This window comes from Neopsephotus bourkii, unplaced genomic scaffold (genome assembly GCF_033783945.1).
Source record: "Neopsephotus bourkii isolate Nb327-2 ecotype Australia unplaced genomic scaffold, CSIRO-AGI_Nbou_v1 NB_991, whole genome shotgun sequence".
Classification (NCBI taxonomy): domain Eukaryota; kingdom Metazoa; phylum Chordata; class Aves; order Psittaciformes; family Psittacidae; genus Neopsephotus; species Neopsephotus bourkii.
The window spans coordinates 43,632-57,595 of NW_026901483.1; the positions used below are offsets into that span (position 1 = coordinate 43,632).

The 13,964-nt window shown below is 36.0% G+C and overlaps 1 protein-coding gene across 1 annotated transcript in view; it reads right to left on the reverse strand.

Annotated features, from left to right (window-relative positions):
• Positions 1-13,964, reverse strand: part of LOC133215595 (rab proteins geranylgeranyltransferase component A 2-like) — a 66,096-nt gene that overhangs the window by 23,835 nt on the left and 28,297 nt on the right. Inside the window, exon 8 of the mRNA XM_061359673.1 lies at positions 11,933-12,158. Within this exon, the coding sequence (XP_061215657.1) occupies positions 11,933-12,158 (226 nt within the window). The remainder of the gene's footprint in view (positions 1-11,932; positions 12,159-13,964) is intronic.

Consider the following 13,964-nt stretch of genomic DNA (forward strand, 5'->3'; position numbering starts at 1 on the left):
CTACATGATGTGAAGCTCACAGATGGAAGGACAGAGCTGAAACTGGGAGGGCCTAAAAATCACAGATCCTACCTGCTGTTTCATTACCAGGGACTGCTTAGACATTGTATGTAAAATGTGTAATTCTGTTTATCTTTTATTATAGTTTACACTGTAATTAAACAGATTAGTGTGGCTACATTTCTAATACCTGCCTAGTATTAGCTAGGTGTCAGGCTAGTCAAAGCAAACCATCAATGTGAGAAAGGCAGGCTGGTTTGGTGGAACATAGCTCTCCCAGCTGCCTCAGATGATAGCAGGATTTTCCTGGTTTATTGAGAGCTGGTTTTTTTTTGTTTGTTTGTTTGGGTTTTTTTTTTTTTTTTGTTTTTTAAATTTTATTTTGAAGAACTTTCGTTATCCGTTTTATAGATGATGAACTTGAAAATACAACTTTCATTTGTGAACCTAAAACGGAACCCATATTGGCATTCTAAAGTCCTACTATATATTTCAAAGACAGCATCGTAATACCTTTTAAACTGCATGAATTATACAGCATGGCAAAAAGCTGAAGTGTGTTACCAACTCACATCTCTGGAACTGCACTGCAAAAGGCAGCACCCCAAGGAAAGCTCATCAGTATCATACAACTGGCTGAATCAGATTATCTGGCTCCCCAGAAATACCTCCTTTACCCATGCAAAAGCAGGGAGAATTTACACCATGTTGAATCCAGGCCTTGGTTTTCTGAAGACTGTTGATGACAACACAAAGGTTGAAGAATTATTACAGAGCTTTGAGCTCTGAGCTTATTATCTCTAATGCTGCAATCAATGGCTTCTTGCCTGACAAAGCATGTATTAGGCTCTTTCAAACCAACTCAGATGAATTTATCTCATACGTCGTATGTAAGAATACCACTATTAACTTAACTAGAACTGAGATTCTTCTGTTAGAAACTATAAATTATATTTTTCCTTTGACTTCAACCAGTTAGGGGTTTTTAATATATGCACTTTATTTTTCTAGTGTGCTTTGAAAGAACTTTGCTGCTTGGCTGCACAAAAATGTGAATTACTTATTTTCAAGAGTAGCCTGCTATCCAGTGGACGAGGGCATGACCTGTTTTGAGAGTAGGCCAGCAGAAAACTTCTCTTTTCAAATGAAAATGGAAAGGAATTTTGATTGTGTTGTGTTTAACAATTACAAAGAGCCAAAATACCTATTAAAATAGCCTAGCATGAAAAATTACATGATTAGAAAGAACTTGCCAAAAATTATTTAAATATAGAAACAGAAATATTAAACTCAATGGCATCCTGATAATTTATGGTAAAGTAAAATCATTGTGCTAACATTACGTTCATACAATAGGCTATTCAAGACGATTTGACTGTACTTCAAGTACAAGGCAACTCTTTGATACCATTAACCCTAAATGACAGACATTTAAACTGATATTACTCTAATTAACTGGCGACTGCCCACACTAATAATTCAAGTTTTGCTGAAAGATAGCAACAAAACTGTACTCCACTTCAACTTTGCCCTGGTGACATCAAATCACATTACAGCTAAATTAACAGTTGTGAAAATTTTTGGCCTGGTAGCCCTCCATAATGCACAGTCTTTAAATGCCATTTCAGTTCCCATCAAGGCAGGAATCAGTAGTTGTAATTTTTAATACAGCTGTGAAACAATAGGACATATGAAAAGCTGAATTTTTGACAGCATATTCACAGTGATTTATGAGTTTGTATATAATTTGATTATTCTATTAATTTTACTGATTACTGATTCAGCTAATACAGTGAAGGTCACCTACAAAATAAATCTTCATTACATTTCACAGAAAGTAACTGCCTCCAACTAGTTGTTTTCTTTAATTAAACACTAATGTAACAAGAGAGAAAATAAGCTTCAGGGTTGCTGCATCTGTTGATACAAGAGGAGTTTACTGCTTTGATGTAATGCTCTCCAATATTAATTGAACAAAAATAGAATGTCTCTCCTTCTGACATCTTGATTTTCAATACAGATACTATGAACACCCTCAAATTCCAGACTTATCCATTGCTCATTCTGAAGCTATATAAAAGAACTGTAAAGCCATATCACAGCTTCACACCAAACCCCTAGTTTTTTATTTCTATCATATAGTTTGTCTTCTAATTTTTTAAAACTTATGGAGTAATTAAGAAATTAAATATTTTTTCCTGAACCGTACAGTCTTCTATAACAAAATCTACTTAAAGATGAATTCTGCATGTACAGCACAGCAAGCTTTGGAGAAAGATCAAAGAGAAACATGCCAAGTGCTGAATTAATGGATTGTCCTCTTTCAATTTATTTTTACCCACAGAGCAAGCTGTGACCTGGTTCTTATGTTAAATCCCGTGTTTCCTGGCAGTTCTGTAGAACTTCAGCATTTCCTACAATATTGTTCTATGTTCTAAAAAACATTATCAAGTAGCATACAGACACATCAAATAAACAAAATGGCTGCAGTTAAAAGTATAGTTTTTCCCAGCACAGACATTCCACAAAAAAGCCAAACCCAGTATAAGCACACACCCAGATGAAGACAAAAATCCCCCTACAAAGCAAACACAACCAAAGAACAACACTGAAGAGATGAGATAATAATTGACATGAACCAGAACTGTCCTCTCATTTGGAGAACTATGTGCTCAAAGAATTACGTTCAAAAAACTATGCTCAAAGAAGAGTCAAACACACTGACTTTTTCCTGAAGACTGTGTTCAGCATTCCTGTGAAATTCAAGAAGTCCTAAAAGTTTACAGAGAATCATCCCCATTTCTAAATCCAGTTAGCAAAACGACAGTTTTAAAACTGTCAGAAAGTCCCTGCACAGTTATCAAACAGAAATTAGTTAATTTCGAAAAGAGTATTTGGCAGGAACTACAATTTTTATGCTTGTAGTCATACAGCAAGGTAATTTCTTTCACCAGATCTTCTGTTTAACATGGTAAGACACAAGCACTGTGACTGGGAAATGCTTCAGAAAGCGTTGCTGTAATGGTAAAGCTCCCAGTCAAAACACCAGGGGGGGAGAACTAACATATTTGCTAATTTCAGCAAACTCTTTTAATACAGAAAGACGCAGCAGGCAGGAATGGCGACAGCTTCAGGAGGAAATGCCACAGCTGAGACAGGGATTGGGGAAAAGAAAACAAACAAAAAAAGTAGGCCAGTCAAATGTCATTTTATAGCCAATTCAGTATTCTGTATTTTTTTCTAGTGATTCAAAAAACCAAATTTCATTTTAAAACTAAGAAATAGCTTCTTTTTGTTGTATGTGATTTAGGCATATATAGATATATATATTTCTATATATAGAAATGTACACATACTGTGAAGAATTCTAGTAGAGCATATAGTTGACAATAAAACAGGTAACAAGATAAGACCTGGTGTACCTGATTTCTCTTTAGAACGCTAAACTCAAGTATCTGAGTAACGTACCAACTTCCTGCTTGCCCCATGATGCATCAGACACTCTGTGCACTTTTTTCCGTCATTACAAAACAGGGATAATTTAAGTCTACTTCAGAGTCAGGATTATTCATTGTTCATGGCATCAGAGTGGCCAAATCTGACTGAAGTGCAACTATTCCAAAAGTTTTAATGTTTGGGTTCCTATTATGTGACCTGAAAGTTTAGGGCTTTGGCAAGTCAACGCTGCTTTTTATAGCTCAAGATTCCAATTCTGTTTGCTGAAACTCAAAAGTTAGAAGACATTGCAATAAAAAGCTTAATTCATATACGTTTTTATGTTCCTAGACTTCCAGTCTCACTTCATGCAAAGGTAGATTTATTAAGTTGTTTCTAAAACCTGAGAAAGTTTTGCTGACAAAAGTGAGACCGTGTTTAAGTTCCATTTTCACTTGACAAACTGTTAGTAATTTAAGCAACTGCAGTATTAGCAAGCTCAGTACTAACACAAGAGCCATATTACTAACGACTCTTGTAGAGTCTCTGAACAGCTCTTCTAAGAGTGGTGAAAAAGTAGTTTTGGTTGCAGACATTAATAAATTCCTAAACCAACCAACTAACCACCTTGAAACTCATTAACACCACACAAATTGTCTGTAATTATGTGCTCATCAGCTATCGTCTTCTACAAGTGTTCAACTACAGAACTCATTTCCCATCTTGCCCATTCAAAATAACCACAGAACAAAAATCCTCGTTTAAGAAATATTGAAGCTGCATAAATGTAATAACTACAAGAACAAGCGCTAACACATACATGCATGGTATTTTACAAAAATCTGCTTTAGAATAGCAGATATTTAGCTTAATGTCATTTCTGAAGCACAAATGCGGTTCTGAAGCACAGCAGTGACTGAACAGAAGAGTTCTGGTTCAACACAGGCTACATGAGAACACGGCCATTTCGGCTGCTGCTTGTCTGCAAGTTTAACACAGGCTGTTCAGCTGCTAAATCGGCAGCTGTGACATTCCTTTTTCTGCTGTATCCTTACTTTTTGCAGGACAAGTTTTAGAAGAAATATTTGACAGATCAGACCTGCAATTCTCAAGAGAGCATAACAACCCGTCCTACTTCAGTTTCTTGTTGGCTCCTACTTTCTAATGAATAAGAAAAAAAGATGCTAAGTTCCTGTGAGGTACACAGGGATGAGAGACCCTTGAGAACAATCCTCTCTACAACAGGAAACTAAAGAAACTCTACAGGGGGAATGCATTTAGCATACAAGGATTTTGAAAGCAGTATTTTGCAAAAGATTAATCTAATTTCCTGTTTTATGAAAAAAGAAATTATATGTGACATCCTACAACTTGGAACACTTAGAAGGGAGAAAATCTGTGTGTGCAGAAAAGAGATCTTCCAATGCTGATTAAAGAAAAACCCAAGTCTAACCACAAACTCTTGATGGCTCGATTACTGCACGGTAACAGGCCTCTTGATAAAATACATTAAAAAAAAAATCAGCTTTGTGTTAAATTTTAGATTTCCTCTCCTGAACACAACTGCTCTTTCCAGAAGCATTCTGTGGTGTTTTGCTTGTTTGCTGGTTAAAAAAATAAAAGAGCAATGGCAGAAATTACACAAGATACAAAAGATACAATGGCAGAAATTACATAAACAGTTTTCAGGATAGTTTTCTTAGTAAATCTTACATTAAGAATCATTCTCTGGGATGCTAAACTCAAAACAGTTGAAGCTGTTCCTTGTATAACGTCAGTTGGCTGCAATTACGCAACAGCTTTGCCCTCAAAGAGGAGCTTGGATGATCATTACCATAGGGCAGAAACACAAAAAAGAGTGACTAGAAACCAGTTACCAAGCATTAGCTCATCTGTAAAATCCACTTACGTATTTTCTGCCTCAAGAGAATTCAAGCTATCTTAACCCTCAATGAAATTCAAGGACTGTTTTACTAATTCTGTAATGTTTTGGGACCTACCTTTCTCTGCCTTCTAGTTTAACGAGAAAGGACTCCGTTACATTACATTTGCATTTACATCCCAGATCTGCTTCAGTAATAAACATTCATGTCATTTCCATAGATCTCCTGATAATGCTGTAACATATTTGTATGTCCTAGTCATTATTCTCAGGAAGAATACATAAGCCAGAATCTGCACATCCCCATGTAAGCAGTGATTTATTTATTAGAAGACTTAAGAGATAATACTAAATAATGCGTTAGATACACACAATTCCTTCTAAATTATTAAATCAACTACAGAAATATCATCTCACTTAAGCATTTGTATTTTGTGCTCTTAAGTTCCAAGTATGTTTGTAAAATGAAACAAGACTGATCAAGAATGGGAGTAGGACAATGTAAGTTATTCTCAGCCTTTTTAATACATAATGTTACATATATTTTTCCCATGCCACAGCACGTATTCTAACCACTATAATACAATTTCTTATCTGAAAACTTCCATGCCTAGTTAGGGATCTGAAATCAATATACTTCGACAACATTCTATGATTCATGTGAATGTATCATGTGATATATTCTACTGGTTGAAGGCCTTCACAAAGCATGCACTTCTGAAAAGCGCCGTATTTCTAGTCAGTGAAATAATGAGTAGAAAAGCTCCTCATATTTGTAAACACTTTTTTTAAACAAATTACTGACAAACACCTCACTGAGAAGATAAAATCGAGAGGTATTTTCAAAGTTTCATAACTTACAATGCATTTCACAACAAAGGTTATTTCCAAATTAAAAGTCTTTGCCTGTCAAATTCTGAGAAATAATGCGGGCAAGGACACAAAAGCATTCCATAGCTTTATTAACGACAAGGCTCACTGATCTGTGAATAACCTGAAAAAAAAAGATTATTGAGTTACTTTAGCAATCTATCCATCCATCACTAGTGAACAGGTCTCAGAATGATGGATTATCTCACTTCCCTGATGTTTATCCCAAGAAAGAGTTTCTCCTTAGAGGAAAAAACAAACAACTGATCCCACAAACAATCACACTAACTAGCTTACCCATTCTGCATTCATCTGCCAACAGTGAAGAGAAATACATCAAGTTTGTCTTAAAAAAGCTAAACTACATGAAAAGTTTTATTATTTCACTGAAGTGCCATTGAAAACAATTAAAAGGAAAGCAGCACTGCAGCTACTCAGACTACTCAGTATTTTAGTGAAAACCAGGTTAAGCTGACAATTGTCAGTAATATCAAATTAAGTTTTTGGCTCCAAAGATAGAGATATACGAATACAAAAATACGTATTTTGAAATGCAGGACTCAACTCACATCGCAGATACAGCCTATGTTTTTTAAATCACCTGCAATTCTTTTACACTTGCACAGAATTGCATACATGCTAAGACTCAGATCTGTCCTATCTGATTGTCACAAGGAATCACAATTGAATTTCTCATTAATATGCCAATTCATACAATTTACATACAGACAAGTTATACATATTGCTTTACTTATTGTAGAGACATGATACTTATGTATAGGTTCAAATGAAATGAAATTCTAAGTGCTTATTACAGTCAGGTTTCCTGAAGTCCAGCTTTCATTTCAGAACACTAAAACCTTCCTAGAGATTGTAACAGGAACATAATTGGAAATGTTGAAGTACCTGAGACTACCTCAGAAGCTTTGACATTTGTATGAGATAATAGCTCAAATATAAGGGTAAAAACTGATTATTCATTTTTGAAATATATACAGGAACCTTCCAAAACAAGTCATATGATCCATCATATCTCACCTGGAATCTCAATCTTCTTGTAAATATAGGGACCAAAAGAGAACTGTCTCAAATCAGAGCCTTCCTCCATCATAAAATTACTACTGCCACTGCCACTGACACAAAAAAGACTAATTTCAGCTAGAATCTGTAACAACTACTTAAAAAAAGTTTTACTGTCCACCAAATACATACACTACGTACAATTTCAAAGCCTATTTATAGGAAATGCAAGTCATTAACTGACTACCCATAAAAGATAGTGAATCACCAATTCCTACAGCAAAGCACCTGAATTGATTCTACTACCTCAGCACCTATTATCATGGCCACATGTCAATTCTTGGATGAGTCTCAACAAAAACGAAAAAGACATGATGTGTCTGTCACCTCTTAGAGCCTTTATGAGATGGCAGACAGCACAGAGTCTCCAAATCCCTCCAAAACATCAAATGGGAAAAACTAGATTACTGCTTCTCAAAAAGTCTTGCTTCCCTTTGGATGCTCATACTTGCAAGAGCCCAGAAAAAAGAATCTGAAACCAAATTGAAGAGAAATGATGCACAGTCCCCCCCTCCAAAAAAATTCAGTGTTCATAAAGCAACCACAGAGAAAAATCACAGAAGAAAGACCACAATCTTGAACTGACTTCAACTATCATCCATTAAAAAATCCACTGGACACAGGTGAAGAGAATCATGACTCAAAGCTTCCAGAAAAACTTCTCAATGCAAAACTGAAAATAAAGGGCGCATTTTACTGAGGTGAAAAGTAAAAGTGAACTTTATGAAACAATATTTGGAAAATAGCACTTCCAAAGACTCCTCAAAAGCATTAAAAAAATAATAATCTTACAGCTTTTGCATCTGAAAAATCAGAAGAAAGGAGATTCAGGTTACATTAGGGGGAAAATTTGGAAGCTGTCAGTTTTAACATTTAACTCCTATATAAAAAAAATATTTGGGATATTCCCTAATGTTTTCTAAAACCAGAAAAAAACCCATCAAAATCACACTAACTATTGTAAATGTTGTATCACTGAGACTTCAGCATTTTCAATGATGCCCAATCATAGTTTTTCTTTAGTGACATTTTTGTCAAGAAAATGAAAGCTGCATTACAGATTTACAACAAACATGCTAACAGCAGAGCGCAAAACATACACTGATTTGCCTCGATGCTTTACATATTGAAGTTCAGGTATCTCATATTTACCATACCAAATGTAAAGGCTTGCTTTGATGTTCCTCAAGAATAACCTATTACTATAATTATTTTTACTAAGCATACTTCTGTTACTTCATTAGACAGGAAGAGACGTAACAGTTTCATACCAAGAAGTCTGAACCAAAAGAAGCTGTTATACAAGCCCGTAAAGTTTAGCTGCTTGTCAGCTCAGAACAGTGTGAGGCTTCCAATGACCTTCCTTGTACCACGAATCCAATTTATGGAGACAGAAATCTCGCATCTGTACCTCGGCATATTGGGTGGTACATTACAGTGATATAAAAGTTTAATTTTCTCTCCTAAACCATACCTGTTTAAGCCAATAAAGAACTAACACAGCTTTTACTCACTCAAGTGTCGTCAGTAGTTATAAAATGTTGTACTGTTTATGCAGAATTCATTTAGAATGCAAGGATATGACTTACAAATGTCTTTGACTCATTCACATAAATATGCATGTATGCCATTTATAACAGTAGCCTTGATGAGAACACACAGTGTAACTGGCTGCAAGAAACGCTTAAGAGGTTTACATTAAAACAGAATATAGAACGGTGGTTAGAAATCACAGAACAGGTGACACCTTACTCTGATAACCTGGTGATAAAAACTGTAGGGTATGATGTATAGGTTGTGGCATTACCACTTTACTATACAGTCTGAACATCTGAATATCTGTTCGGATACTGCTCAGTTTTAGCAAGACAGAATACCTAAAGCAGACCACATATAAAAATTCTAATTAATCTCAAAAATAATTGGTTTTAGGTGAACAATTCAGAATGCAATCACAAAGACATTCAGACTTTATTTTGTATCCAAATGTTTTTAATACATACCATTTAAAAGTATAATCACCTTTTGCCTTTACAGAGTAATTTGCTTCAACTATTAAGACACAGTCCTTATTGGAAGACTTACAATTTAGCAAAACACAACCCTGAAATGCAGCAATCAATGGACATAAATAGAGAGTTCATGCCATCTGAAAAATTCCTGTGATCACAGAATCACAGAATGGTTTGGAAAGGACCTTATGGTCATCCAGTTCCAACCCCCTGCTATGGGCAGGGACACCTCGCACTATGCCATGTTGCCCACGGCTCTGTCCAACCTGGCCTTGAACACTGCCAGAATGATTTTCTGATAAGATTATTTACAAGGCTTCTAGACACCACGTTTGCCAACTTGAAATATATTGCTACTACAGATCAGAAAACTGCACATGCTGGCTATTATACATAACAAAGTTAAGAGGCTTACAAGAATGCAAGAAAAATTAAATTGAGAAGAACCTACAGGGGAAAAAAAGTAACTAAACCCCTATTTTTCATTTTAATTATTAAATCTACTTTTTTCCCCAGATACTTAAGTCAAAGAGGTTTAACTGCAAAACTTGTGTCTCTAGTAGTATTTTGATGTATTCACCTGCCATGTACAGGTACCTGGTCCCACATGAAGACCTATGGACACAGAAAGACATCATAAAAACCTACAAACACAAGTTCTATTGCATGACTGTGTCCAAAGTACTTACCTAAAACAATTACTGTCCATAAATTTTCTGTCTGAACACCTAATTACATAGGTTCACATTTTTTAAAATCTTCACAGAGTTTAAGGTAGAGATGACAAAAGATGCTACATAGCATTTCTAGTCAATGCAGCACAGAACAATGCCTTGCTGTCTAATGATCAAAGCAAAGCATTAGATAACCTACATATAAACATCATATAGGCCTTCATTTGTTGCTAAGTCTGAATAAGACCTTGCACAACACAGCTGGCTGCTGGTGCCGACCAGTTACTCTGTAGATACCTTCCACAAACTCTGACAATTATTCCAGAATGTTTCTATCAGCATATAATTGCATCCATCCTATACACTGACAAACAGGCTCAAGCTGCTGAGGCCACCGTTCTAGCAGTAATTTAAGTACTGTTACAGAGAAGAAAAACAGAATCCATCACGCAGACAAGACAGGAAGATAATGTCCAACAGCGTGCTGTAAACCAGAATTCCTGAATAGTAGCACAGACGTAAAAAGCAGAAGTTGTCCACCAACAAAGAACAAAGCAGGTAAGACTTGGCACTGATATTTAAATGAACGATATACAAATATATCACTCAGACAACAAAGTGGCCTCACCATGCAATACTGCTTCTTTTAAATAGAGCTAATGTTTATTTCAGACTTACAGGTTACTACATTAAAAACCCACACAGAGCAGATGGAAAGGCTGCTTGCCAGCAAAAGAAAAGATTAAAAAACCCCTCAGCCTTTTAAAAACCAGTTGAACTGTTGGAAACAACTGAAAATTAAAACCACCCACCCTCTGCACATGTATCCTTAATGGTCCCCAAAAGCATCCATCAAGAACTCCTCTTCTAGAACTCCAGTCCCTAGCATACCTCAGGAACCACACTGAAGACTACATTACCACTGCCCACAGTTCAAGTAGAGTTGATCTTGTTTTATCCTGGAGTCAATACAGGGTTTTTGGTTTAATTACTTTCTAGGGCTGAACTAATAGAGAAATATGGCTGCTGTTTAAGATGTTGGAGTGTAAAACTACAGCATGAATATGGTTCAGTGTAATAAGGCTTCATTATATCTTATATGCTGTTCAGTATGTCATAGGTGGGAGCTTGTGGTCTACAAAATGATGCCAAGAGGATAAGACATGATTTCACATCAGTTGCCCTGTTTGTATAAGTCTGTGACATAACAAAGGTGAAAGGATTACATAACTTTATTTAATAATAAATAAACTGGACACATGGCCTAATTTCACTTCTTTCTGAAAAATCCCGTTCATTATTAAAATGTCAGATGCGCCCTCAGCATTGGTTAGTGACACAAACTGAAAATATGTATCCTCCTGTAACTTCAGGAAGACTAAACCACAAATTTCCTCAGTCTACCAAAATGAACAGGGATCCTTTGGGACAAACATGGCACTGAGTCTCCTCTGTCAGTTTTAAAAAGGGATAGCTATGCACGAGTTAAATTATCTCCTCCTCATTTCGTAGTACTTCTTACCATAGGCAGCCACCACAACAGCCAGCAATGAAAAGTTACATTTGGAATGCAATCATAGAACCGCAGGATTTCTTAGGTTGTGGTTGGAAAAGAGCTTTAAGATCATCAAGCCCAGCCATTCGGCCAGCACTGCCAAGTCCACCACAACATAAGCCAACACTCTGAAGTACAAAAGGTATTAAGAAAAAGTTACACAAATTATGCATCACTAGGAGTTTAGAGGTAGTGTACCTCATGAAAATAAAGGATTCTAGCATTTCCAGACATCACAGTAGCAGCATTTCCAACTTATTTTTTAATTTTTGCCTTTTTCTGAGGTGGGGAATTTCACATCCAATGAAGATGTAAAGCAAATAAAACCAACAGGAAATTGTTAACAGGATGACTCCTATTGAATGATATCTATTGGCATCAGGGTTTCATTTTGGAAGACAGTCATTAGAAAAGTGAAGCTTACCTACAGAAGCACTGTGGGATCTCTCCTTGACCATACAGTGGAAACAAAAATGGTGTATTGCCATAGCGGCCAAGGCACTGAAGAAACTTTTTTGTTGCCTGAAGACCTTCAAGAGTGCTGCAATCAGTCTCTGAAACCATTGCAATAGAGTGAAGAATGAAGTGCTGCAAACTCGGTGTTAACTTCCGTGTTCTTAAGAACTCAGCAAATGTACTGTTCTCGTAGTCTGAGGAAAGAGTAAATTTAGGTAAAGGGTACAATATTTGTTTTTTTTTTCATATGCTTAAACCTAAACAAGCACATTTGTATTTAAATTAACAAAAGCAAATGAGTTTTTCAACAAGCGTCTTGCTGAAAATGGATAATCCAAGTCAATGGCAGTTAAAAAAACATCTACTCCCAGAAAGTGACTTTTCTCAGAAGACAGAAATATCACTCCATTAAAATATTTCAAACCAATGCAAAAGCATTGTACAGGTGTCCAACAGTCTAGAAAGCAAACTCCAAATACGGCTTCAATCATTCATTATGTTAGACTTACCTAAACCCACTTCTCAATTGTGTGAGGAAAGTGAGCAACTGCGAACAAAAATCCATTCACGTGCCTTGGGATGCTCTTTCCTGTAAATTACCCAAAATATCCAACCTGAATGGCACCCATTCAAGAACAGTATCCATACTGACACGGTGTGCAGAGAAGCCATTCACATGGTGTCTTAACCCACAGATGAGAAGGCACAGTATTTATTTCAAATCGATGACTTGCAACAAACAAGTCTGGATGGCACACAAAGATGACAGGGATAAGGAGCCATATCTCCCTTAAAATGAATACTATTGCTGACACATTTTGAAATTCCAAGAAACACTAGTCTTTCAGGAACGCTTAATGCAAGTGTTGCATGTCACTGATATATCTCTGAAAAACACTCATTATGCTAATAACTAAATTATCCCCTCCCCTCCCAGGAAAAGACTGCATTCAAGCAACATCATACTTTCACATTACTCAGAAATCTGCTCATAAGCTTATTTCACTCATGGATAAGCTGACAGGTAAGACTTCCATCGATGCTGAAACTGGTATTATTAGCTACATATTCGTTTAAGATTCAACTACTGTTTTATTACAAATATATCTTATTACCCTTTCTGCAGCCATACAGCAAGTCATAAAATGAGAGGGTTTTTTTGTTCCAGCATTCTAAAAAAAACTCTCAAGCTTTTCCTCACTTCAGACTTCTTATATAACTCCAAATTTTACAGAAAAAAAAAAAAAGCTTTGAAAAAAAGAATGCTTCACTCTCATGAACTCTCCCTATTAAAAGTCTGCCTTCCCACGAACGGAATGATCTCACCAAGAGCAATTTGAAATTTCTGAAGTCTTTACATTAGACTAGTCTGACTCAAAATATCCCCAATTACCTTCCAGGCTATTTCAAAATGTAGGAACAAAATCTGTTTAACTGCCTCTGGAAGTAAAATAAATGTAATGTCATTTAGGTACATGAATCAATGGATTCATTTAAAATTGATGTGGTGACTCCTTTCTTTACTTAATAAATTTTCTAAATACCACCTATATTCTCACTCTGAGTACCTCCATTTCTTCCAGCAGCAGCAAATCTGATATTACCTGTAATCTATAAACCACTTCAGTCTAACGAGCTTTTCCCCCTTCATGATTTTCTCGAGTTCATCACAGACTCTCCTTCTCCTAATCTTAGCAGATCATTCTCTAGATTGACCAATTCTCTCTTGCATATGTTTAAAATAATTTTCTCTAATGTTTGTACCTAGTCTAAGGGACTTGTTCAAGTAACCACACCAGTACCTTCACAACTGCTTCTTTTTAACACTAGGTTCTTTAAAAAATACTGACTAGTTGAGCTACTGTCAAGCTACAAAAGCATGGATATGCTTCAGTCTGAAACTCATGTCAGTAGTTTAACTATTCCTCTTTCCCCATTATTTCTTTTGGACAGATTTTTCTTTCTTTTATTTTATGCCTTAAGTCTACTTTTAGTCCCTC